Source organism: Agelaius tricolor, unplaced genomic scaffold (genome assembly GCF_023055355.1).
Source record: "Agelaius tricolor isolate 1412-34295 unplaced genomic scaffold, bAgeTri1.0.p SCAF_23, whole genome shotgun sequence".
Classification (NCBI taxonomy): Eukaryota; Metazoa; Chordata; class Aves; order Passeriformes; family Icteridae; genus Agelaius; species Agelaius tricolor.
In genome coordinates, this window is record NW_027269283.1 from 6488124 (window position 1) to 6512516 (window position 24393).

Here is a 24393-nt window from a genome sequence, read left to right on the forward strand (position 1 = left end):
CCCAGCCTCGAGGCGCCGTGCGCATGCGCACCGCCCCCTTCCTGCCCCCTCCCACCCTACCGCACCCCCCCGGCCGCTCGGCGGGTGATGTGGAAGGAATCCCGGGACTGCTGAGCGGGCCGAGGCCCGTTGGGGCACCCGGCGACCTCCGGCGTTGCTGCCAGCCGGGCCCGCGCGGCAGAGCCGGGAAGGACGCGGACCCTCAGTCGAGCGCTGAGGTGAGGGGCGGGGTAGGGTAAACCTTGAGTGACGGGCGGCTCAGCCAAAGGGAGAGGTCGCAGCCGGGCCCCGCCCCTCCTGGCCGCTGATTGGCTGGCGTGTCGGCCGCGCGGGCGCTGTGTCGGCCCTCGTGCGCGGCCCCGCCCCCCAGGTACGGCGACCGGCGGGGCCGTCCGGGGACCTGGGGGGGGCGATCCGGTGCTTGGGGGGGGTGGTTCGGGGGTCTGGGGGAAGCGGCCCCGTGATTGGGGGTGTAGTCCGGTGGCCAGGAGGACCGGCTACCCCCTGCGGCGCTCCCGCCTGCCGCTGCCCAGCGTGTCACCGTCCCGGCCACAGCGGCAGCGCGCCGCTAACCGTGACTGGAATCGCTGCCGTAAGGACGCGGGGCCGTGCGGCGGCTCCCGCGGTGACGAGCGCTCGCCGGTTTCAGCGGTTTATCCTCTCCGCCTGCGGGGAGCGAGGAGCTTCGGGGCGGCGGGGGCTGCGGTTACCGTCAAACCGGGCCACCCTGGGGCTGCCGTGATCCCTCGGTAGCGCAGCCCGTCCGCTGCCGCCGCCGCAGCCGTTGGGTAACGCCGGCGGAGGGGGCGGAGGCGCCGGGCCCTTTAACGGGCGGGGCGAGGCGGGGGCGGTGCTGTCGCGTTCCGGGCCGACCCGAAGCTCCAGCAGAACAAGAACCGCCTCCGCCCCGGCCCGCAGCCGGCCTGCTAGGCGCAGCCCGCACCCGGTGAGATCTGGGGTCTGCTCGGAACGAGCCTGGGGGTCCCCGGGGCTCGAGGCTGCTTTCCGGGGGAGGGGGTGTTGTGGTCGGTTCTCTGTGCGGCTTCAATCTGGTGGCCCTGAGCCTCGGCGTAGAGCTGCGGGGTGATCTCAGTATAACGATAAGCTATCGGTGGTAATGGCGCGGGTGCATCTAAGAGCTGTGGCATTAACCGTTTCGGTGCCTCTCTCCTCCTCTATGCTAAGGTCAGATGCTTCCATCGGTCGCGAGGAAGAGGAGCAGAGTCGGGACCTGCTAAGTGCTGATCTGCTTGTGCTCCGGACCATGGACTCATTGAGGGCGTCCCAGGTGTGAAAATGTACAGCAGTAACCGGGAGTTAGTGATTGACTTTGTTTCCTACAAGCTCTCACAGAAAGGATACAGCTGGAGTCAGCTGGAGGAGGAGGATGAGAACAGGACTGACTTTGCAGGGGAGGAGGACGAGATGGACGGGGTCCTCAACGGGAGCCCCTCCTGGCACGCAGCCACCAGCCACATAGTGAACGGTGCCACCGTGCACCAGAGCAGCCTCGAAGTCCACGAGATCCGTCGAGCGGCCGACGTGAGGCAGGCGCTGAGAGAGGCGGGGGATGAGTTTGAGCTGAGGTACCGGCGGGCGTTCAGCGACCTCACTTCCCAGCTCCACATCACTCCCAGCACAGCGTATCAGAGCTTTGAGCAGGTAGTGAACGAACTGTTCCGCGATGGAGTGAACTGGGGCCGCATCGTGGCTTTCTTCTCCTTCGGAGGAGCCTTGTGCGTGGAGAGCGTTGTTAAGGAGATGAGGGTATTGGTGAAACGCATCGTGTCTTGGATGACCACGTACTTGACCGACCACTTAGACCCCTGGATCCAGGAGAATGGCGGATGGGTAAGAACACCTCTGTGTGCTGGGGTGGCTGCCCGTGCCCTCCCTCGCTCCAGGCTGGCAGTGGGGCCGGTCAAACCGGCAGCTCCCTGCAATGTTTGTGCTAGAGCTTGTCCTACCCCTTGCAGGGAGGATAAAAGGGTGTGTGGTCTTGCCTTCTGTGCTCTAAACACTGTCCCAAGAGGGTCAGCCCACTGTGCTCAGACACATCTTTCTCCATCCCTGCTTTTTCTCCTCTCTGGATGTTATGTAAAAGACCTGTTTTTCCAAGAGCCTTTGGAAATCTAATGTCATCCAAGCTTGTTCTTCAAGGAGAGCCCTGGTTCTGGGGCATGTTCCCAGTGTCATTAATAACAGGGAGCGGAGCTTCCTCCTCTCCAAGGCAGTGTTGTGGTGGGCTGGCTGGTGGTTTGCAGAGGTAGCAGCTACTTCTTCATTCTGGAAACAGCTTTTGCCTTGCTCATGGTGAAGTGAATCCCACAGCAGATCTCTGTGGGTGGGTGGGCTTCTGGGACTGTCTGAGCTGGTGTGGTGGGAGCCAGGGCCAAGGTGGAGGCAACCTCTGTGCTGGGGAGCTGCTAAGCCTGCAGCTGCTTTTCCCTTGGCAGGGAGCAGTGCTCCCAGCTGCCCCAGCAGCAAACCCTGGGAGCTCTCAGTGGTGAGGTATTAACATGAATAAGCATTTCTTCAGGAAGCATTCTTGAAATGCCGGGTCCGGCTGTGCGGTGCAGCCTGGGACTGCCGGCGGGAGGTATATGACCTACAGATGTCTGAGTTTTCATTTGGCTTCTGCATCTTACTGATTCCCTGCTGCTGTAACCTTTACCGGTTCCCACTGGAAAGAGTTCATGCTGTCAGGCATTGGCATCTAAACAGTGGGGAATTGCCTCCTTGCTGGGAGCTGAGGCCTCTCGGCCCCTTCAGCTCGCAATTCATTGGCAGAGCCCAGCATTTTGGAAGGGGACAGGAGCCTTTGAGCCCAACGTTGTGCTCTGCACCCTCCTTGCAGAGAGGAGGTTCTCCCCAGCTCCCAGTGCCTGGCCAGCAATGCTGGGTACCCCGGAGAAGAAGGGGAGCTGGTGTACCCAGGGAGAGGGAGCCGGTTCAGGAAGAGTGAAAAAATTCCAGGAATGTGACCTCCCTGGGGCACTGCCTGGGTGGGGCTGCTCAGGCAAGGAGAGGAGCTTGGTTTCGATTAATAGCCCAGGATCTGCTGGCCATTTCATCTGCCTGTATGTGGCCCATTAGCTCTCTCATCCTGCAGATAACCCTGGCCAAATACAGAGTTCCTTCCCCCTCCCTCTGCATTTGGCTTTTAGAGCCACAGATTAGTTTTGGAATTAAGTGATCAAACTGGGGTTTCCAAGCTAGTGTGGCTGTTACTGTTAGTGACGGATTGGGCTGTATCCTGGAGACCTAGGCGATAATGCAATCTGATTTTTTGTAAATGAACTCTCTGGGGGATTTAGATTAAATCACTGGTGGAAAATCACTGGTCCCTGCTTGTGGGGAATCAAACACCTCCTCCCTCTCTTCCCCACCCCCAACCATCACGATTCAGACTCTTCAATTTTTTTGTGTCTGTCTCTAAATTAATTGTTTGGAACAAATATTTGTTCAACAGATTGCGGGAGGGTCCGGACTCCTCTCTATCTGACCCGCCCACCAGCTCTCTCTTTGAAAAATGCCGTTTCCCACTCAGGGAACCGCCTTGCTCTCTTGTTCTAACCTTGAACCGGGCTTTTAACTTCCCTGCCCAGGCTGTGCCGCTGCCTGGGCTATGCTGGCAGCTGAATGGAAGCCAGGCAGGGTGGTGAAGGCCGGAGTGTGGGGAGTCCACACCACCAGCCACCAAAAACCTGCTCTGGGCAGTGTTGCTGCTACCAGCCTGTTGCAAACCCTGAGTCCTCATTTGACATCTTGGCTGTAGCTTTCTTCCACTCTCAGCTTTCATTATATTCCTTCCTGTAGGAAGCCATGCCACTCCACACCAAGGGACAGAGGCCATAAGAGCTCCTGAGTGCCTCACGTGTGGGGTGTGCATGGGGATGCTTTGCTTTCCTTCACTCTCGCAATTCCAGCTGCAGGGAGAAAGCCACTGGCCTTCTGCCAGCTCTCCCTGCAAGAGGAGTGCCACCCTGCCCTGGCTGTGATGGAGCCATCCCTCTCCTGCTGCCCTGTTTGCACAGGGAGTCTGTTTGGTGCATTGGAGCTGTTAGAGCCTGTCCCATTCAAACAAAGCACTCCCGAGAGGTGCAGCAGGCAGATCTTGGTGAGAGAGATGCAAGTTCTGGCAGGCCTGCTTGGCAGGGCCCAGGTGGTTTGTGTTTTGGAGCACTGCAGCACTTCTCTTCCTGGAAAGCCCCTCTGAAAGAGGGAAGGAGCATGGCTCCATAGCAAGTGCTGCACAGCCCAGTTGTGTGGGAAGCTCTGTTTCATTCCCCACCAGTGGAACAAAGGCAGCATAGGAGGGCCATGGGGTGCAGGTGCCTTTGGAGGCTGCTGTGTGCTGGGCTGTAGCAGTTCTCTTGAGAAATCAAGTTTTGAGGCAAGGGGAAACAGTAAATCTTGCTCCATAATGTTAACATAGAAGTGTTTTGTCACATTTACTGGCTCTGCCTTGCTTTGCCCTCTGCTCTGCAATCTGGCACTGGGAAAACAAACAAACAAGAGCAACCCAAGGGGAACATTTAATAACCAGCCAGAAGGGAGCTGCTGCCTTGGCAAGCCATCAGATCCAAAAAGGAGGCTTTCCTGGGCCAGTTGCTTTGACCAGGACCAGGTCCCACTAGCTGTGAAGTTGAAATGATGGTGCCAGTGGGGATTGGGAATTGTGGAGAGAGAAATCTGGTGAGTGGGAAGGAAGGAGGGGGAGGCACAGGGTGAACAGGAGAGAGCCTGGCAGGCAGAGATGTACTGACCGTGCCTAATCTGTTTGAGAAAGGAAAGTGAGCAGTAGTTCCTTCCTGGCTGTGACCCTCCAGTGCGTGACAGCTTTTCCTTCAAGGCTAAATCCACATTCAGACTGAGATTTAAAGAGGGTTTTCTGGATGAGCTTGGAGTTAGATCTGTGGCTATAGAGTCAAGAGGTTTGTGGGGCATATGGTGGGGACCCACATGAAGGGGCTGCATCGGGCTTGAACTGAAAGCACATAGCATCTTTAGCACCAGTCTGTGATGTATATAAATCCCAACAAACTGAACTAGGCTGATGGAGAATGAGCTACTTCCTGCAATGGCTCAGTGCTTCCTGGGCTCTCAGTTGACCCTGGCCACACAGGACTTGCTGTTCTGGGACATGTGTTGTGTCACCCTGCAGAGGACTAAAAGCTTGTGATTTTCTTTGGGAAAACCCTTTGAGCATGTCAATATAGCAAGCTCATTTTTATCTTTTAAATTTTTTTTTCTGAATGATAGGAAATGACTCAGCCTGGGTCATATGACAGCTCACAGCTGGGATTTCGTCCTGTGCTGGCTCCAGGCTCCTCAATGGTTTCAGGTTGAGAGTTAGACTTTGATTCTCAGCTCTTTGAAAATGCTTTTTGGCCTTGTGTCCCAGGTATCCTGCACAAGCTGTCCTTGCCACTACCACATTTCCTGGGAGTGTGGTTTGCCAGAGTTCTGCCCTTCTGAGTGTTACAGGTTGGGTTTTGGGGATGTCCTGGCACTTCTAATCCTGTATGACATCACAGCCATTTGTTCCATGCGCTGGTCAACGTGCAGCAGAACTGACTCACTGGAAATTACTGAGCTTAGCCAAGGCCATGCTTTGCTGTCTTGAAGATGAATCCTATGGCTTCATCTCAGGCTGAGAGAACTGGGGTTCAGCCTGGAGAAGAGAGGGCTCTCTGCCAGTGCCCAAAGAGGCTCCAGCAGAGGTGGAGGGGGACTTTAGACAATGGCATGGAGTGACAGGACAAGGGGGAATTCCTCCCCACTGACAGAGGGCAGAGTTAGATTGGATATTAGGAAGGTTCTCTGCCCTGTGAGGTTTATGAGACGCTGGCACAGCTTAGTTACCCAAAGACGCTGTGGCTGCCCCATCCCTGGAAATGTTTGTGGTCGGGTGGATGGGGCTTTGAGCAACCTGGTCTGTGGTGCTCAGCTGTACTGTTGCTTTGCACTTTATCCTCAGTAATTATTTTACAGCCTTGATACCTTGCAGCTGAGATGATGGCCCTGTTGTCGTGGGGTGAAAAAAGTACTGTCCTCCTGCCACTGGGGTTCCCCATGTCCCTTCACAGTCCTGGGTGTTCCTCCCTGGCTGTGGGAGGTGCCAGCAGTGTCCTGACTCAGGTTGTCCTGCCTGGAGCAACCAGCCCAGGTAGCTGTATCCTCACTGACAGCTGGAGATCTGGGCTCAGCGTGCAGATCCCTGGCAGCTCCTCACCCAGCCTTCGACCTGGGAGGCTTTTCTGCAGTGCTCTCCAGGAAATGCCATTGGAATGACTTCCACTGCAGCTTCCTGCCCGGCCCACAGCAGCATTCCTGCCGCTAGACCAAGAGCAATGCAGAGGCTGATTTCAGAGCTTTGCTCTTTACCCCCTTTACTCGTTCTCCTTCTTTGGGGCCCTGCCTGTTTTCCTTGCTGCCTCTCGGTGTGTGGTGCAGTTTGATTACGTTCCTTAGATCTGTGATTACAGCAGGCGCCTGGAGAGCCAAACTCCTGCCCGTGGCTGGCTGTGGCTCAGAGCAGCCCACTTAACCCCGGGGTCTTTGAGCGAAAGGGATAGCATTTCCTTCACTCCCAGGGGAGCCACTGGCAACTCTGATTCCTAAAGCACTCCGAGGCTCTTTAATCCGAAGAGCTGAGTGTCATTTAAAAAAAGACCTGTGAAATAATTAACAAACTGTTTCTTGCTGCTCTGTGTTCACAGCTGCTCTCAGTAATGTCATTCCGCCTGCTCATCCTGCTCCTCTCTGACGCTGGAGCCGTGTCCCTGGAGCGCTGCCCGGGGTCTGTCTCTGCTTCAGCAGCAGTGGGGTGTCCCAGCACAGCAGAAAGGGTGGGTGGGAGCTCTCTTTTCCCCAGTGGAAGCTGCAGCTTTCTCTGTGTGTCTGGGCTGCTGTGCCTGATTTCCGTGGAGCTCTGGTGTGGTCTGTGTGCATGGTTTCCCCCCGGGAGCAGCAACACGCCTGCAGCACACACTGTGTGCAGCTGAATGGTGGTGTGGTGCTCTGAGACCTTTGCTGAAGCTGAGAAGGTTTGGTTTCCTTTGGTTCTTACCAGGCTGATAGCTGTAAGCACAGTCCTATCTTGACATTACAAGGAGTATTTCTCTAGCAGCTCTTTCCCCACTAGCTGTAAAACCAGAGTATTCCCAGGAGGAGCTGGGGGAAGGGAAGGGATGGATATCAGTTGTAGAAGTGTTGCAGACCTGCTGAACCGAGAGGCGAGGGATTAATGGTGGCTTCTGCTGTGGGAGCAGGAGGGGGCTGGGGGCAGCCACTCTGTCCCCTCTGGGGACCCCAGAGCAGCCAGGATGTTGACCTACCTGCTGATTCAGAGAGAAGTTACTCACTGAGGGTGGCTCTGCCTTGTGGTGGCAGGAGAGCAGCCATTCTCCTCCACCCTCTGCTCTCCTGCTCCACCCTCCCACAAGGGAGGGATGTTGCCCTTAAACACTATTGTTCTGAGCCACTAAAGATTAACGCATAGAGTGGAGACATGAAAGGGAAGCAGAGTCCCTCAGTGCCAGGGCATTCCTTGCTTTATTGCCCTGACCTTGGACAGGGAAACTTCTACCTCCCTGCTCCTCACCTGGAAGGATGTGCAGGATGGGTTCTTGGTGCACGATCTCTTTGAAGTCCCGCTCCTAATCATTCTTGACATGCCAAGAGCTCAAGTTAGGGAACACGCATTCCAGAGGCGTGGGAGAGCTTCTCCCACAGTGCAGCCATGGAGCGGGGCAGCGGGGCAGGCTCAGGGCACGGGCTGGCACCCATCCTGGTCAGGTGGGGAGAAGGGTTACTCTGCCACAGCAGAACAGCCCAGCGGAACGAGGGTGCCGAGGGCTGCTGGGAGGCAGAGCCGTTAGCAGATGGCTCCAGCTGGGCTCACCGGAGAGCAGGTGTGGGTTTCGGGAGCAGCCTTTTAAGAGAGATGTCAGTTTTGAACCCGGGAGGCTCAAGGGGCTGAGCCGTGGCTGCCACAACTCGCATGCTGGGGAGCTGTGACCTAGTTGTGCTGTAGAAATGCTCGGTTTATTTTTTTATTTTTAGGTATTTTGCTTATTTTATCCTCATGTTTAATTTAGTTAGCAAAAAAAGAATCGGAGGGCTGAGCAGTGCTGGGAAGGACTGCCTGCAGGCGGGAACGCCCGCTGCAGCTCCGTGCAGCCAGCATCTCTCCAGCCGCCCGTGTCTTCTCTCGGACACGTGCTCACGTGTACCAGCCCAGTGCTGTCTCTCAGGATCTCTTTAATGGGAAACCCAGTGCACTCAGCGCTGCTGCCTGCCTCCGGGGTAGCGAGGGAGGGAGGGAGGAGCAGGATTCAGAGCGTTAGCCAGAGAGGCTCCCGTGGCCACAGGGACTGTTTGAATGTTGTGCTGTAACTGGTCTGCCTTCCCTCTGCTGCTGGGAGCAGGAAGCTGGGGGAGTTTGGTGTTTCGGGGGGCTTTGGGCTGGTTACTTTTTCGACTGCTGCTTGCCTCTGCACTGGCACAGCAGGCCCAGGGAAGGGTAATGGCCTGTATCTGCAAAGAGGGAAGTTTCAGGGGGTTGTGCGATTCCCTTGGGGAGAGCTGTTTGAATTTATTGCATTATCCTCCTTCCTGCTCAAGCTTGTGTTTCAGCTGTGTCTGCAGACGTAGCTGCTGATTTAAGTAGATCCAATTAGTAGCTAGCTCCTGGCATCAGTATCCTGCTTGGGGAGATGAGCCCTGGAGATGAGGAGCCTCCAGTGGGAGCAGGGCTGGGCTCAGCCTTTCAGCCCCCGTTCCTGATCTAGGATGGACCCAGAGTTCCCCAGCTCACAGCCCTGCACCTGAGCTCAGAGGGAAACCGAGGCAGGTGTCCTGCTCTGTGCTCTGCCTGGCCAAGAACAAAGAGCAGGCAGGTTCTCCCTGCTTGTACTGCTGCCAGGCAGGTGCTCTTAAGAGTGAAATCAAATACTCCAAAACGTGGCAAGCTGGCAGCAGGCAGGGCTTGGAGCAGGAGCTGGAGCTGTTCATGCTGGGACTGTGCAAGGGGCCTATGGGCAGAGCCATGGAGTGCCCTGGTTCCTGGGGTAGGATTCTAAAGGGAGCTGCTGGAGCTGCCTCCTGAAGGAGCATGGAAGCGTTTTCTCCTCTGCTGGAGGATGAAGGGCTCTTTGTGAAGCTCAGAGAAGAGGTCTAGGCTGGCATGGAGCTGGTTTAGTTTGAATGCAGCTAGTGCCATGATCAGGTGGAGCAGGACAGCTGTCTGCATTGCTTCTCTGAACAGTACCAGTGCCATTTCCCATGTCCCTGGTTTGTGCCACCATGGAAGCTGTGGAAGGCTGGGGACACTGCCTGTGTTGTGCAGGGAGCACGTCTGGTGGCAGTACGTGGCATTACTCTGTGTGTGTGGCTTGTGGTGAGCTGGCTCAGGGTTTGGGCTGGGATGTGGGTGCTGGGTGTGTGTGTGGCCCTGGGTAGTGCCTGGGTGACATATGAATTACATATGGAGAAACTGAGGCGTTGCTACCTGTAAATCAGCCATTTATGCGAGTGCCTTCATTCTGTACTTGTATGGCTCACCAGTGTATTAAACTTGCTGGAGAGCTAATGTCTTTTAATAGAGCAACTGACCTCATTTAGAAGCTTCCAGTGCACCAGCCAGTGATTATTTCATGCAACAACATGCATGGAGGAGCCCAGGGCAGAGCACAAAGTCTCCCTCTCATGCTGCACTGCTCTCTCTCGCGTTTGCTGCATCAGCTGCCTACTGTGCTTCCTGCCCTCAAGTCAGCAAGGATTTTGCTAAAAGGGACTTTGTGGCTTGAATAATTTGAGATTTCATGGAACTAACAGGAAGTGAAAACAGAATGAGCACATCTTCCTCCTCTTCCTGCACCTCCACCCTTTCCCCTTTTTCATTCAAGTGGCATGTAAGAATTACAGCAGCCTCGTGAGGGGCCGGGGCTGAAGTGGGAAGTGGTAAAGCTTGGCTGTCGCTCCTCCAGGATGCTGGTGGATGAGTGGCTGAGGCAGGAGAACCAGGCAGCTCTTCCCCAAGATCTGTCCCCTCTGGGGACCATCCCTGCACCCAGCCTGGCTCCCTTGAGCCCTGGTAACACCAGCATTCCCTGTGGGGTGGGTTTGGTGAGGCTCACGGTGCGGGTGAGGGCCAGAAAGAGCTGTCAGCATCGCCCACTCATCCCCTGGCAGGAGGGAACGTGGCTCGGCAGCCGGGCACACGTGAGCATGGCTCGTCTCCCCGGCACAGGTTTCCCCACGGTTACACAAGGGCACGATTGCACAGGAGCTCTGACGTCCAGGAAGAGCAGTGACAAGGTGAAAATTGAGCTCTGTTCCCTGGGTGCCAGTGGCCCTGCTGAGGTGCTGTCCCTCTGCTCCCCGGCAGATAACCGGGACATGAAAGCAGGAGCCTTCCCTGCCCCCCGAGCGTGCCCCTCGCACAAAGGCTGCTCTGCTGCGGGGCTCAGACACCATCTGTCCGGTGGGGAGAAGCATCAGAGAGACCGTCTTTCCTCGGACTATTCCACTTAATGCCCTTTGGAAAACAATCCCATTCCCAGCAGGTGCTAATCTCTTGAGTGGATCCGGCTCAGCCAATGTGTTCTTCGCTGTGCCTTTGTACCAGAGCCGTGTCTCCTGCCATCCTTGCCTGCCCTCCCAGAGCAGCCCGGTGCTGGCCAGGGCTGTGGTACCTTCGGGAGCCCTCAGCCTGGTTAGCTCTGGGAGGAACACTGATGAAAGATGGATGCAAATGGATTAGTCATTCACATCGTCTCCGGCTTTAATACACATGAATGTTTCAGCAGATTTCTGGAACGGAGAGCGCGATTCCCTGCTCTCCATCTCGTGCTGTGCACAGCAGTCTCCCGGGGCAGGGACGGGGGTTACAGCTGTCACCGTAGCCTCTTTCATGTATTTGGAAAACGCTGAAATTGTGCTGAATGGTGTGGGGTTATTGCAGGTTCCCTGGAGCCGGTGATGAAACCAGTTTGACAGAAGGCTGCCGCGGCAAGGATTAGGGCTGGAATGTGCTAGTGAGGGTTTGTTTCTGGTTAGAAAAGAGCTGGCTCTGGCCTGGGCTAGGCTGGAGCCCTGCAGGTCTGTTGGGCTTTGGCCCAAGGGACAGCTTCCCTGCTGGACCCCCAAGCTGCAGTCCCACAGCAAAGCCCGAGTGAGAAGAGAAAGAAGAGGGGGTGTTCTTATTTAATTGACTCTTTTGAATTGATGGCTGCCTCCTTCCCAGTCGCAGGTTTCAATGAATGCCCTGGGATTTGGGGAGGGCCAGCACCCCAGGGTCCACAACACCCCAGCACCAGCTCCAAGGGCAGGAAAGGCAGGAGGGGCAGTGGGTGGGTGGCATTCCCTGCCATTGTCATGGAGATCAGCAGCTGCTTCCCTGGAGGTCACCATTTGCATAACAGTTAGAGCTGAGTCTCTGGAGTATTTGCACCTGCAGCTGCTGTCCCCAGAGCCCCTTCCTCTCTCTGTGTCCCAGAGCCCCTTCCCCACCCCATTCTGAGCCTGCCTGGGGTTGCTGGTGGGGACCAGTGGGGTGAAGCTGCAGATCTTCTGTGCACATAGAAGGGGAACTGGAATTAGATGATCTTTAAGGTCCCCTCTAGCCATTCTAGGATCTATGGGGAATTGTGTGTTTCTGTGGGGAAGGTCAGACCTGCCTTGGATGGCAGGATCCCTTGCCATGCTCCTGAGTCAGGTGCTCACCTTGACCTCCACTGCCCAGCCCTGCAGGCAGTCCTGCGACCTCTGCAGTCACACTCTGTCCCTGCTGCCCTCCTTTCAGGGCTGGGAGTGGTGTGGGCCACATGTGGATACAGCGTCAGGGGGAGCGAGCAGGGCAGAGGAAGAACCTCTAGGATGTCTCTTCCATTCATATCACAAAGGGACCCACAGAGCCGTGTTTACAGGATCCCAGTGGCAGCCTTTGGGAATACTTATGTTTTCTTTTATTCTTAAAGCTCTCAGCTGCCTTTTCTCCCCTGTGCTTCACCTCCAGTTCACATATGCCAGCCCCATGTGGTGAGCTGGCAGCCCAAAGGGGCTCTGGGAGCAGGTTGCTGTCGATGCAGGGCTTTGTTGTGGTCTGTGCTGAGCTGCTGCCTTTCTTTTTCCCTCCTTGTCTTGCTGCTCAGCACAAAACTGTTCCCAGCATCTCATTAACAAATGTCTGGTCATCCAGATGACTCTGCTCCCGGACGGCAATTGCTTTTAGACCTGTGAGCAGGAACACAGCTGTACTTACGGTGAAGGTAAAACAGAAACAGTCTTGTTTTCAAGGGAAACATTGCCTCGTGATGAGAATGCCTGGGTTGGGAGTCAGATGCTGTGGCTCATGCTGCTGGCTCGCACACAGCTCTGGGAAAGGCACTTAACCTCCCCATAGCTGTTGATCCATCTGGGAGCAATGCTGACTTATCCCACGGGAGGTTCTGGGGAACCAGATCATTTTTGCTCAAACACACCTGGGTCCTTGGGTTGGAAAGGCTGTTGTGCAAGCTGAGGTGGGTGCTGGGGGTATCTGTCTTACTGGGCTGTGGCTGGGTATTGGAGCCCTGGGGAAGCTCCAAAGCTCCTGCTGTAGTCCAAGTCTCCATGTCTAAGTTTGACCAAGTTCACCTGGATACTCCCAGTAGAGCCTGAATCTTCTCTGCTGGTTTTCAGAGCTTTGTCCTGGTATCTCAGTGACCTCCATACCCCTCACCCCCTTGTGCAGGGCAGACCTTGAGCCCCAAACTGCCAGAGCCCTCCCCTCTCCGCTCTCCTGCTTCACCACAAGCCAGATGGGAGTTTATTGCCCACATCTGCTTCCTTCACCTGCCCTCATGGCTCAGTGTCACCGAATCCTCTTTCCCCAAGTGCTGGGGCTTATCTTGAAAGAGGAACCTGCTCTGCTCTGCTCACCCTGAATGGGATCCAGCAACTGTTCTCCCTCCCGTGCAGGCAGCACTGGTGAATGAAACCAACCAAACAAATGAGAGCCTCAAATTTTTGGTGTTCCCCTTCCCAGGCTAGGATGTGAGTAGTGTCTCAGTCAGAAGTTGTGCTTCTTTAGTCTGCTCTCCCACTTGAGACAGAGCACTTCAGGTCAGACCTGCTCCTCCTGCCTTTTTGCCACAGGGTTGTGTGTGGGCACTGGGCAGTGTTTATTTAAACACTGCATCCCCACAGTACTGGGTTGCAGTTTGGGGCTCTGTGAGTGTCCAGAGAACTTTTGGCACTGCAGAACCTCCCTGCCACAGCTCTGGGGGGTGGTGGAGCCTGACTCTCCAGGTTCTCTGCCTCCTGCAAGCAGCATGTGCAGCAGGAGGGAAGCATGCCCTGCCCCAGCTCCTCCAGCAAGTGATGTTTTAGGCTTCAACAAGAAAATGTGCATTCCTTCCCCAACTCTGGGGGGGAAAGGCAAAGGCAGGGGATTGCTTCTTGCATAGGAATAAGATCTCTGCTTACTCATTGCCTGCCCTGGAGCATCCTCCTCTCGGACATGTCAGTGACCTGGGGTGGGGAAGGGGATGTGACAGCCGTTCTGATGGAACAGCCTGTCCTCTCTGGCCAGGGATTGAGACACTGACGTGCTGTTGCTACCACAGTCCTTGTGATCAGCTCAGGAATTCCAAATATTTCCTCTCAGATAAAGGTGACTGGGGGAGGCCAGAAATATCTGGACGTGTCTGGGCAAGCCTGAGATCCAAACACCAGGCCAGAGAGGTCGGGATCATTCCTGGGAGTGCTGGGCTTCAGGTGCAGAGCGGCCGAGGCCTGGGATGGTGTGGGAACAGAGCAAGCTGCCTTTCCCTAACCTTCAACCCGCCCCCAGCATGGGCAGGGAGGACGTTCCCTGCCTGTTTTCCCACTCCCTCTGGTCTGGGATCTGATTCCCAGGGGACACATCTGGGATCAAAGTTGTGCAGAGGCTGAGCTATCACAGTTCCTAGGGTGGTTTCCCTGGGGAAGGGCAAGGCACTCTCCTCAGGTCCCCTATAGCCCCCAGCTGTGGCTCCAGCAGCTGCTGCTCCCTTCCCAAGGGAAGGAGAGGGGCTCAGGTCCCTCCCTGCCTGTGCTGGGCTCTGGCTGTGCTGCTCTCCGCCTGTAGCACCCGATAGCTCTGCGCTCACTGTGCGCCATTTATCTCTCCTTCAGCAAACACTTCCTTTTCTTGGAAGCAAGGGCTTCTTGGAACTGCCTTTCCCCAAAGGCAGCACATGCCATGGAAAAAGCAGCATGGAGAAGCGGCTGCCAGCCCTCCTTGGCTCCCTGCCCTGCTGGGGGGGCCTCTCCTGGTGCCTGCCCCACAGAGAGGCTGGGTGGATGTGTGGCCCTGTCCAGCACTGCAGCCTTGCTGGGCACGGTGGGGACATCCCTGCTGTGGGTCAGGAGGAGCCTGTGGAGATGTGTGGGACTCTCAGTGGGGCAGGTCCTGAGGAATTCCTGAGGAAAGCCGATCTTCTGGGGAATACATCACAAAGGTGCAGCCACCTTCGTCCAGCTGAGCATTCTGCATGCAGCCTCAGGTGCTGTGAGCAAGTGGCTGGGATGTGTGTCCAAGGGAAGGACCATCCCAGGAGCGAGGGCCCTGGCACTGAGAGATCAAAACATATGCTGAGTTGGAAGGGACCCACAAGGATCATCAAGTCCAACTCCTGGCCCTGCACAGGACAGCCCAGCAATGCCACCATGTGCCTGAGAGTGTGGTCCAAACAATCCTTAATGCTGGTTCAGGCTTAGTGCCATCACCACTCCCCTGGGGAGCCAGTTCCAATGTCCAACCAGCCTCCTGCTGAAGAACCTTTTTCTAACATCCAACCTAAATCTCCCCAGACACAATGTATGTAGGGGTGGTGTTTTTTGGACAGGTGCCTTCTACCCCAGTTCTCTGTGCCCTCCATCCCTGCCAGCCTGCTCTCAGTTTGCTGCCACTGCCATGCCCTGTCACAGCTCCATACTCATCACCACCTATCAGCAGAGAGATTTCCTGTGCCAGAATTTAAAATATCTCCTTCTTGGGTTTGGGCTCTGCTCCTTTCCCTCTCCTGCAGCACATCACTCACTGTTCTCTGGGTGAGTGGACTCACCCTTCCCCCTGGACAGCATTTTCCTGTGAGCTCCATGCTGCCCATTCCTTCAGGGCCAGGACACAGTACAACACCTCCACAGATCCCATGCCAGCTTGCAGGCATGGTGGGAAGTGAGCTGCATTCTTCCACTCTGTGTGGGTGGTGGGAGTCATGGGGATGACTGTCATACCCCTGAAGAGGACTGTAAGTGAGGTGGCAGCAGTGACATGCTCCAGGGTGAGTTAGCAAAGTCCCTGTGTCCCAACACTCTGCATTTGGGTTTGTGAGTACCTCCTCATGGTCATGGGGTGTGGAAGGCAGCTGGGGGAGGTGTCTGGTGGGACATGGAGAAGAGCTTTGGTGGCAGAGGCGGGTAGTGAGGTGCACAGCTTATCAAGGACCTGGTCCCCTGTGGTGGGGAGCCCTGTGGCCATGGAGAGGCACACAGCCCAGCTCCCTGGGAGTAAGCATGCAGGTCTGCTGCCCACCCTGCTTTGAAAAACTGTCTGAGCTTGGTCATAGGTATGTGGCAAGGTGAGGAGATACCCCACAAGCTGGACAATCCTGGAGCTGTTTGGTGGGAGCTGGGAGACTTGGCACCACGTTCCATGGAAGAGAGGCACCTGGATGCCAGCCATGACCTGGGCACCAAACCCCCGCAGTCCTGCGGGCACAGGCTGTGGGCAGGTGTGGGAGGCAGAGTGCTGGCAGAGCAGGCAGGCAGGAATGCTCCCCCTGCCTGTGCAGAGGCTGTGGTGAGGCGTGACAGCGTCACCCGGGCTTATCTCTGCTTTCCCAGGGCAGCTGGGTTACTGGAACTGCACTCACTTACCAGGAACCCGGGGATCTTGCTGGAAGATGGGCTCAAGGTGCGACAGCATTGAGCCCCTGCTGATGCTGAGCTGCTGGTGATCCCTGAGCCTGGAGCTCACAGCTTCCTCTCCATCCAGCTCTGAGCCTCCTGCTCAGCCCTGATAAACCTGAGAGATCCTGGGCCACGTGTTTCCCTGCTGCCTGCCCTGCCGTGTGCGGCTCAGGGACCCCAACAGCTCTCCTTACCATGGGCTGAGGTCTTCCCAGCTCCTGCTGCTGCTGGAGGCAGCCGGCTCAGACGAGCCGGGCCGGAGTGACTGCATTCCTGGCCAAGCCTCGTGCTTGGCCTGCTCTCCTGAAGCCGTGGGAAGGCAGTAGCTTGGCGACCCAATGTCTGCCTTCGCCGCAGGGATTCGTGAAATCCAGCTCGTGTTGTGGAGTAACCTGCGACGGCCAGGATGTGGGAGTGGGAGGTGGGAGGCTCTGCTGTGGACACAAAATCACTGGGGGGATGCACGGTGTGGGCTCCTGCAGCTGTGGGCACCAGCCCTGCTGCTGCTTCCACAGGCCTCGGCCAGGGAATGGAGCCCAGCGGGTTCCCACTGCAATGATTTCTGTCACACTTGGATGCTAATTTTAGAGAGCCAAGAGCACGTGATGCACCCCCTGCCCTGCCCGCGTGGTGTTCTCCTCACAAATCCTTCCTGGCATCCTCTTCTCTCATGACTGTGCTTGTCCCCTTGCCCTGTGTGCATGATTCAGAGCGAGGAAGCACAAGGCATCTGTCATCTGCCTGGTCCCCACCACCACTTTCCTGCCAGCCCTTCCCTCTCTGCTCCACTCACACCCCCGTGCTCACCACTCTCCTCTTTCCACAGGAGCGCTTTGTGGACCTCTATGGGAACGATGCTGCTGCCGAGATGAGAAAAGGCCAGGAGACCTTCAACAAATGGCTCCTGACGGGAGCGACAGTGGCTGGAGTGCTTCTGCTGGGATCCCTGCTGAGCCGCAAGTGAGCGGCCGCCGCCGAGCCCCCGTGGCCGGGACGGCTGCGCCTCCACCGCCACATCCACTACACTCCGCCCCCGAGCACCGGCACCGGGGCAGCCCCTCCATCCCGGCCGAGCACCCTGCTCCATGGAGTTTTCTCCCTCGTGCCGCCAGCTCCTTTTATTGTAGCCCGTCTTATTTACTGTTCTGTTGTGTTTTAAAGGCGCTGAGGCCAATGCAGCACTTCAGCCACCAGCTCCCAGCGCTGGGGAGATCCAGGCAGCTGGGGGGGGGCACAGGCTAGAAGGTGTTCCAGCCCTGCAGGGTTCTCCAAATAATTTGGAAGAGAATAAACAGACTTATTTTTGCATGTGTGAGTGCGTGCGTGTGTGTAGATGTGTCACTAATATAAAGTCCCCCAGCCAGAGCAAGGGTCAGGCTCCGTGCCCCCGTCTCTGGCACGCACAGGCACCGGGGAGAGGCGGGAGCTTCCCTGCAGCATCCCTATCCTGCCCTTGCTTCTCCAGTCAGAGCTCATCCCTGTGCAGGGGGAGGAAGAGGAGGAGGCAGAGGCCAGAGGTGAGGGGTTCTGCCCTTGGTCAGAATTCCTTTCTCCCCACATTCGCAGTTTTTGGGAGCTGTGGCCTATCCCAGGTGAGGATGGTGTGCCAGGCCCAGGGCTGTGCATGGTTTGAGGGGTTCTTTGCCCTCTTCCTCCTCCTCACTCCAAATGTAGATGGCTGTGGGACAGTGCTCATCCCTTCCCAGCCTGTTCCTCTGGGCTGGCGAGGGAGGGAGGCAGGAGTCGGTGGGGGGAGTGCTTGTCCCTGGCACAAAGGGCTTTGCAGAGAGCTGGGGCTGTGGTGTCCAGGAATCCAGAGCTGGCGATTGGAAGGGTCAGGGGAAGCACCTTCACAGGGGTGGCAAAGCCCAGGGAGCAGCTGATTCACGAGACGAGCAGGGAAGCAAGCCCAGGGGAGATGGAAGTGAGGGCTGGCACTGGCTGAGAGCCATCTCCACCTCTGGGGAGCCTCTTTGGGGACAAAAGGAGCTGTTGGCCTCTCCACTGCTGTTCCCCGTGTTCCCAGTCCCATAGTGCAGGCAGTGCCCATGCGTGGCTGTGATGGCTGCATGCAGTGACTGAGGTGTCTGGCTTCCCTCCCCCTCATTCCCACGCTGCTCCTGCTGCTGCTGGAGCAGGGAACCTCCGGCCTTTGAGCTGAAATTAGCTTCCACAATAAACGCCCTCATCCTTCGAAGCCCACCGCGGGCAGACACAGCTGTCCACAGCTTGTCCGTGTACATACTGCCCGCGCTCTGCTGTACATATACGAGTAGTTTTTAATTCATTTGTGAATACTATTAATGCTATTTTTGTTATCTTGTCTGTCCGTATTTATGTGTGGGACCGTGCTCCCTGCAGAGGCCAAGCTGGGGTGGAGGTGAGGGGAGAACTGGAGGTTCCAGGGGGGCTCACTTGGCCACTGAGCACGGACTCGCGCTCCTCATGTCGGAGCCACTTTGATCCCGCATGGGGAGCACGAGGATTAGCATTAGCCCATTGAACGCTTCGGTTTGCAGGTGGAGGTGAATCCACAAATAAATTTGTCATTCGAGCTGCTGCTGGTGCTGTGGTCCTTGCAATTGTTGGGAATTTGAGTGAATTTGGGGCCAAAGGAGTTGGCTTCAGTGGGAGGGATGGATGGATGGATGGATGGATGGATGGATGGATGGATGGATGGATGGGAATGAGGTCCTCTCCCTGCCCAGGGAAGGGTTGGGGTGCTCCAAGGGCAGTTTGCTGTGGTCCAGAGGGATGGTGGTGGGGTCGGGTGGCACTAAGGGGAGAGCCCAGGGCAGGCTCTTAGCTGGGCTGGGGGTGCTGGTTTTGGGGACATGGGCTCAGCACCTATGAAGAGGGCAGGGGACTCACAGCCTCGCTGGAACCCACAGCCCCCTGCATTCCCGGGGCTACCCTTCAAAGGAGCCCCTTTGTGCAGGGCCCATTCCAGCACGGTTTGGACCACACAAACACTCGGCCTTTTTTGGGATGTCACATCCCTCCCACGGCAGGACGCGCCCAGCTCAGCCATCCCCAGCCCCCCTCCCCTGTCCTTTCCGGGGGACCCCCGGAGCGGGGGGGCAGCGCCGGGCCCTGGCGTGCGGCTCCGTGGGGCGGCGGGAGCGGCGGGAGCCCGCGGACACGAGCACCATCCCGTGGGCAGCGGGAGAGCTGCGGCCGCAGCGGCTGCGGGGAGCGGCAGCGCGGGGACCCCCGTGACCGACAGAGCCGCGGGGATTGGAGGCACCCCCGGTCCCCGAGGGCCACTCGCCCCGTGCCCACCGCCCGGAGCCCCCCGGAGGGGACGGAGCCCACCACGGCACAGCCAGAGCCCCTCGCAGCAGAGGACGCAGAGATGCCCGGTGGTGGAGTCGGGAATGGGAGCGTGGCTGGCAGACAGCGTGAGGGGGCTCCCCGAGACACCCCACAGCACACGGGGCTGAGCTACCGTCCGCTTTAATCCTGCCGAGGGTGGGGGCTGTGGCTCCCGCGCTTGGGCGCTTCGCCAGCCACGGGGGCACGGTGACAACGGGACGGTGATGGGGACAGGACTGGCGGGTTCCCACGAGGCAGGCGGTCTCACGGCTCGTACTGCAGGTCCGTGGCGATGAGCACGAAGCCCTGTAGGGAGTCAGGGTGAGAGAGGGGATGCGGGGGACATGGGGAACCCCGGGGTAAGGGGACAGTGGTGGTACCCACCTGGTGCAGGGAGAGCCGGGGTCTGAGCAGGCTGAGGCCATGTGGGAGAGGCAGGGGGATGCCAGCCTGGAGCCACTCTGCGGGGAGACAGAGTCATAGCAGGGGATGGCCCTGGTGTGGCTGTGGGAGGATGGGGACAGGACAGGGACAGCACTTACTGTTTGCCCGGGGAACCCCAAAAAGCCACAGCCCAAACTTCAGCAGGGTCTCCAGACGCTTCACCTGTGGGACAGGCAGGCCCTGAGCCCAGCTCAGCACAGGCAGAGGGGTCCATGCTGCAGGCACGGCTCTGCCCCCTGCCAGACTTGCCATGCATGGGGTCCACAGCCCCCCAGATCCCCCCCAGGGTGATGTGGAATCCAAGGCTCCCCTTGGCTTCCCTGGCACAGCCACTCACCTCCACTGGGCCCACGTTTGATGCCACTTGTGTTATATGGAGCCTGTAGGACAAGATCAGGGTCAGAGCCAGGCACAGGGATGGGAACTGTCCTGGCACAGATATGAACTGGGGGCAGGATGGGGTCTGAGCAGGCAATTCAGGACTCAGGGAGGCAAATGGACAGAGGAGGAGAGTGGGGGAGCTCTCCAGGTATGTCCTAGGGGAGCTCAGGGTCGGGCACTAACCCTGTCAGTCTCACAGTGCCCCCCAGTCTGTTCCTGGTGATTGTCGGCTTCCCTGTCACGTTGGCATCCTGCAGCAGGAAGAGACATTGGGGAGACCAGGGCAGTGCCTGCAACCCAGCATCACCCAGCTGGCCCCAGTATCCCCCAGCATCACCCAGCTGCTCCCAGTATCCCCCAGCATCACCCAGCTGGCCCCAGTATCCCCCAGCATCACCCAGCTGGCCCCAGTATCCCCCAGCATGGCCCCCGCCAGGAGCACACCCACACCAGCCCCAGCCAGGTCCTTTGGTGTCCCCTGGCTCCCTGAGCTGTGGCAGCAGCAGCCACTCACGATGTTCAGCAGAAAGGCAGGGACACGGGTGGCGTTGGGCAGCACCACGAAGGCCTCGGCAGAGCCGAGGAGGGTCCCGTGCAGGGCATCAGGATGGCAGGAGAGCAGGGGCTGCTGGCGGGCCCAGAGGTGCAGCTCCATGGGCTGGTCTGGATAGCGCTCCTGCAGCTGGGAGGGACAGGGCAGGTGTGGCACAGAGCCATGCTGGCCATGCCCCTATCAGGTCCCCATGTGCCCATCACTGCCCTGCCCACGTCCTTGTCCTGGACTGTTCCCTTCTGCCTGCATCCCATACTGCCTGTAACACCTGCCATTTCCACTGCACCCCATTCCCTGTCCTGTCCCTTGTGCATCCCATTTGACCTCTGTGCCATCCCATGTTCCATCCCACCTGCAACCTTTCCCTCCTGCATCCCATCCCTTTCCCATCCCTCCTGCATCGTTTCATGTCCCACCTCCAGCATCCCATCACATCTTCTGTTCCTCCTGCAATCCCATCTTGTGTCCCATGTCCCATCCCACCTGCATCCTGTCCTACTCCATGTCCTGCCTGTGTTCCCTTGTCCCTGTGTCCCATCCCACTCACCTGAGGGGAGAAGACCTCCATGCTCTTGGTCCTCAGCTGGAGCGGGAACCGCCGGGGGAGCTGGAAGGCAGGGAGAGATCAGGGGGCTGGGGCTGAGCAGGGGTGGGCATGGGGACACCCCAGTGGGGACAGCTCTGCTCTCCAGCCACCCCTACCATGGCACTGGAGATGTTCCTGCGCAGGGCCCCGGCTGTGAAGTAGGTGAAGGCGGCTGAGTTGGCAACGAACTCGGTGACAGCCAGCAGCAGCGTGGGCTCGTGTGCCATGGACGGTGGGGTGGGCAGGGGGGTGGGCAAAGCCACAGGCAGTGCCATGGGGAGTGCCACAGGCAGCACCACAGGCAGTGCTGAGGGTCTCTGCTGGTACGTGCCCACCCTGAAGATCTCTCCCTGCACAGACACACAGGGAGATGTGAGGATCAGCCAGGCTCCCCTGTTCCCAAATCTGGCCCAGGGATGCCCAGGATGACATTACCTTGAGGGCAATGTCCCCATACTCCTCTGTGAAGGCTGGCGGTGCCAGGAGGGAGTGGTCGATGGCAGCAATGGTGTCCAGCTGGGTGGACACTGCAGGGACATGGAGGTGGACAGGAGGAGTCAGACCACCAGCCCCCTCCCACAGCCTGGCTCTGTCAGGATCCAGCCCCACAGTGGGGTCCTGCAGACCCTGCTGGGCACCAGTCCTGTCCACAGCCCCCCAGGACCACCCTGCCCGTCCCCAGTCCTGGGGTCCCTTCACCCACCTTTCATGTGCTTCAGGGCAGTGTCCAGTTTGTCAATGCCCCTCTGGAGCACGAGGCAGAGCTGGAAGCAGAGCAGGGTGTCAGAGATGAGGGTGTCTGAGCCTCTCACTGGGCTGGGGGGGACAGGGACACCCCAGGGCACAGGGGCCAAGCACCCACCTGCTTGTTCAGCTGCTGCCGCAGGGTTCTCTGGAGCAGAGGTGCCAGCAGGTTGTAGAGCCAGCTGTAGGGCACAGTGGGGTGCTCAGGTCACCTCATGGCCCCCACCCAGCCTCCCCCAGCCCACCACCCTGGCTGGGCACTAATAGTCCTTGCATGCTAGAGACATGACAGAGCAGAGGGCCTGGCATCACCTGTATCCACGGTGGAACTCCATGTGCAGGTCGGTGCCATGGGTGTCACAGCCGGCGCTCCAAACCGTGGGGTGGCCACTGCCGTCCTCGCTCACCCCCAGCACCGCAGCCACGGCCACATCCTGCATGCCCAGCTCCACAGAGCCACTGTCCTGGCTGGGGACAGAGAGGGTGAGCACAGGGACAGCGGTGACACTGGGCCACCCGGCTCCTGTCCCTGTCCCCATGGGCACTCACATGGCTCCCAGCTGGGCTGCCCAGTCGGCACTGAGCTGGACCCGGGCGCGCTGCACCGTCAGCCTCAGCCCCACGTCCTCAGCAAAGTCCAACGTGGATTCGTTCATCTGCAGCTCGTGGATATGAATCCTGCACAACACAGGCGAGCTGTGCTTGTGGCTGTGGCACAGACAGGGATGGGGACAGGGACAGGGAGCCCACAGGTGGCTCCTACCGTGGCACAGCGTAGGTGAGAGTTCCCAGGAGCGGGGTGTTGTAGGAACCCGTCAGGTTCAGCTCGTGCTCCTTCTGCAGCATCGACTGGAGCAGCTCCAGCCCAAAGCGCCGGCCTGGGGCAAAGGGGGAATTTGGGGTGACACCAAGGAAGGGGCTGGGGTACCTGGGGTGTCAGCAGAGTGATGGTCCTTCCATCTCCCATTCCTGGCAGACTTGCCATCATTCCTGGGGGTACCCACTGGTTCCCTCCATTCCCCATCCTTGGCAGTCTGGGCATCATCTCCCACTGGTCCCCCCCCATCCCTCCCTACTCAGGAGCACAGACTCACCAAATTCCAGTGTCCTCTGGGTCAGCCAGACCTTGATGCCAGGGCTGGTGATGGTGGCAGAGACACAGGCAGGCATCAGGAGCAAGAGGCAGAGCCATACAGTACCTCGAGGCTGGTCCTGGGACCTGGAGGCTGGAGCAGAGGACATGTCTGGGGGACACACAGCAGGTGTAGAGACCCCCTCCCTGTGCACCAGCACAGCCAGGACTTATACTGGGAGCCCTGGGTGACATCAGCACACACGGGGACACCACAGTGCTCCGGCCACCGAAAGCCCAGCCTTGCCCAACCGTGACTGAAAGGGGAAGCCCCATCGTGGGAGCAGGGCAATGCAGGGTCCCACACCAGCCCTGCCAGCCCCCACCCTGGGGGTACACAGGAGCCAGGGACACCAGCTGGGGCTCCCCACAGGGACACAGGACATGTGGGGACACACAGAGACCCGGCTGGGCCAAGGCCACAAAGAGCTTCAGCTGTGCCCTGCCTGGGAGCAATGGAGCAGTGGGGGACAGGGACACAATGAGCAGGTCCTGGGGCAGGGGGGCTGCACCAGGGCAAACGGGGCTCAGCCCATTTGCACCAGGGGGCAGCAGCTGTTCCCACTTTGGGAAGGGCTCTGGGAACCCTGTGTAGGGTTACCTACATTTCAGTGGGGCTCAGGGTGTTCAGGGTGCGCAAGCAGCCCCCAAGGAAGTGATGGAAAAGGGACAGTCAGAGTGAGAGCAGAACTGTGCAATCCCCTCCAAAAACCTCAGCTATGGGGAAGGAGCCTCCCGCAGTGCCAAACCCACCCTCAGAGGGACCGTCCCCTAGCCAGGGTGAGCCCCTCCAGTGCCCTGGGCTATGGATGACAGGGCTCCAGCTGCCCTTCTGGATCTAGCCTGGCAGACCCAGAGATACCTCTAGTAGGGCCAAGGCCTTATCTCAGCACCACAAGGGCACATAGAGCCCACGGGCAGCCTCACCTGAGGGACCACAGCCCACGTAATGCACCTCATGGAGGTCTTGAAAGCAGCTGCCCCCTGGCCTGGGATGCCCAGTGCCACCAGCCACGGCTGCAGGGGTGACCAGTGCCCCCAGCAGTGACCCAGAGGCCAGCACTGACACTGACCCCCAGCCCAATGCCTACCAGAGCCCCTCCATCCCAGGGTGCCCCTGCCCTGCAGCAGCGCTCACCGTGCCCGGTGGGTGCAGTGCCCCACACCGCAGCTCCTGCCATGGCTCCCGGCTCCTCCGTGTCCCGGGGACTGTACGTGGCAGTGAGCAGCAGGGACCAGTTCTGACGCCAATGTCCATCCCGGGTCCTGGTCACACCACAACGTCACCAATTT

General features: G+C 58.4%; 2 protein-coding genes and 1 long non-coding RNA gene across 7 annotated transcripts; 2 read left to right on the plus strand and 1 right to left on the minus strand.

Annotated features, from left to right (window-relative positions):
- The first annotated feature begins 74 nt into the window (after positions 1–74).
- BCL2L1 (BCL2 like 1) lies at positions 75–18499 on the plus strand. 5 transcript variants are annotated; one of them, XM_071446975.1, is made up of 3 exons: positions 75–218; positions 1191–1851; positions 16772–18499. In XM_071446975.1, exons 2-3 carry the CDS (start codon positions 1297–1299, stop codon positions 16907–16909), a joined length of 693 nt encoding a protein of 230 aa, XP_071303076.1. In that variant the 5' UTR covers positions 75–218; positions 1191–1296; the 3' UTR covers positions 16910–18499. The 5 variants fall into 5 exon arrangements, with proteins under 5 accessions (XP_071303076.1, XP_071303074.1, XP_071303077.1 ...); XM_071446973.1 differs by having other exon boundaries at positions 81–218; positions 1186–1851; XM_071446976.1 differs by lacking the exon at positions 75–218 and adding an exon at positions 354–370 and having other exon boundaries at positions 1186–1851.
- On the plus strand, positions 4539–14850 carry LOC139599587 (uncharacterized). The gene is made up of 2 exons (XR_011682272.1): positions 4539–6854; positions 14167–14850. It is a non-coding gene; the product is annotated as an uncharacterized lncRNA (long non-coding RNA).
- A 767-nt stretch (positions 18500–19266) lies between the features above and the next one.
- LOC139599364 (bactericidal permeability-increasing protein-like) lies at positions 19267–23210 on the minus strand. The gene is made up of 15 exons (XM_071446606.1): positions 23063–23210; positions 22732–22846; positions 22518–22646; positions 22281–22436; positions 22087–22150; positions 21928–21988; positions 21660–21751; positions 21341–21574; positions 21186–21245; positions 20600–20767; positions 20269–20336; positions 20042–20084; positions 19803–19866; positions 19645–19721; positions 19267–19566 (listed from the first exon to the last, which is right to left on the minus strand). Exons 1-15 carry the CDS (start codon positions 23208–23210, stop codon positions 19525–19527), a joined length of 1521 nt encoding a protein of 506 aa, XP_071302707.1. The 3' UTR covers positions 19267–19524.
- Between the last annotated feature and the right edge of the window lie 1183 nt (positions 23211–24393).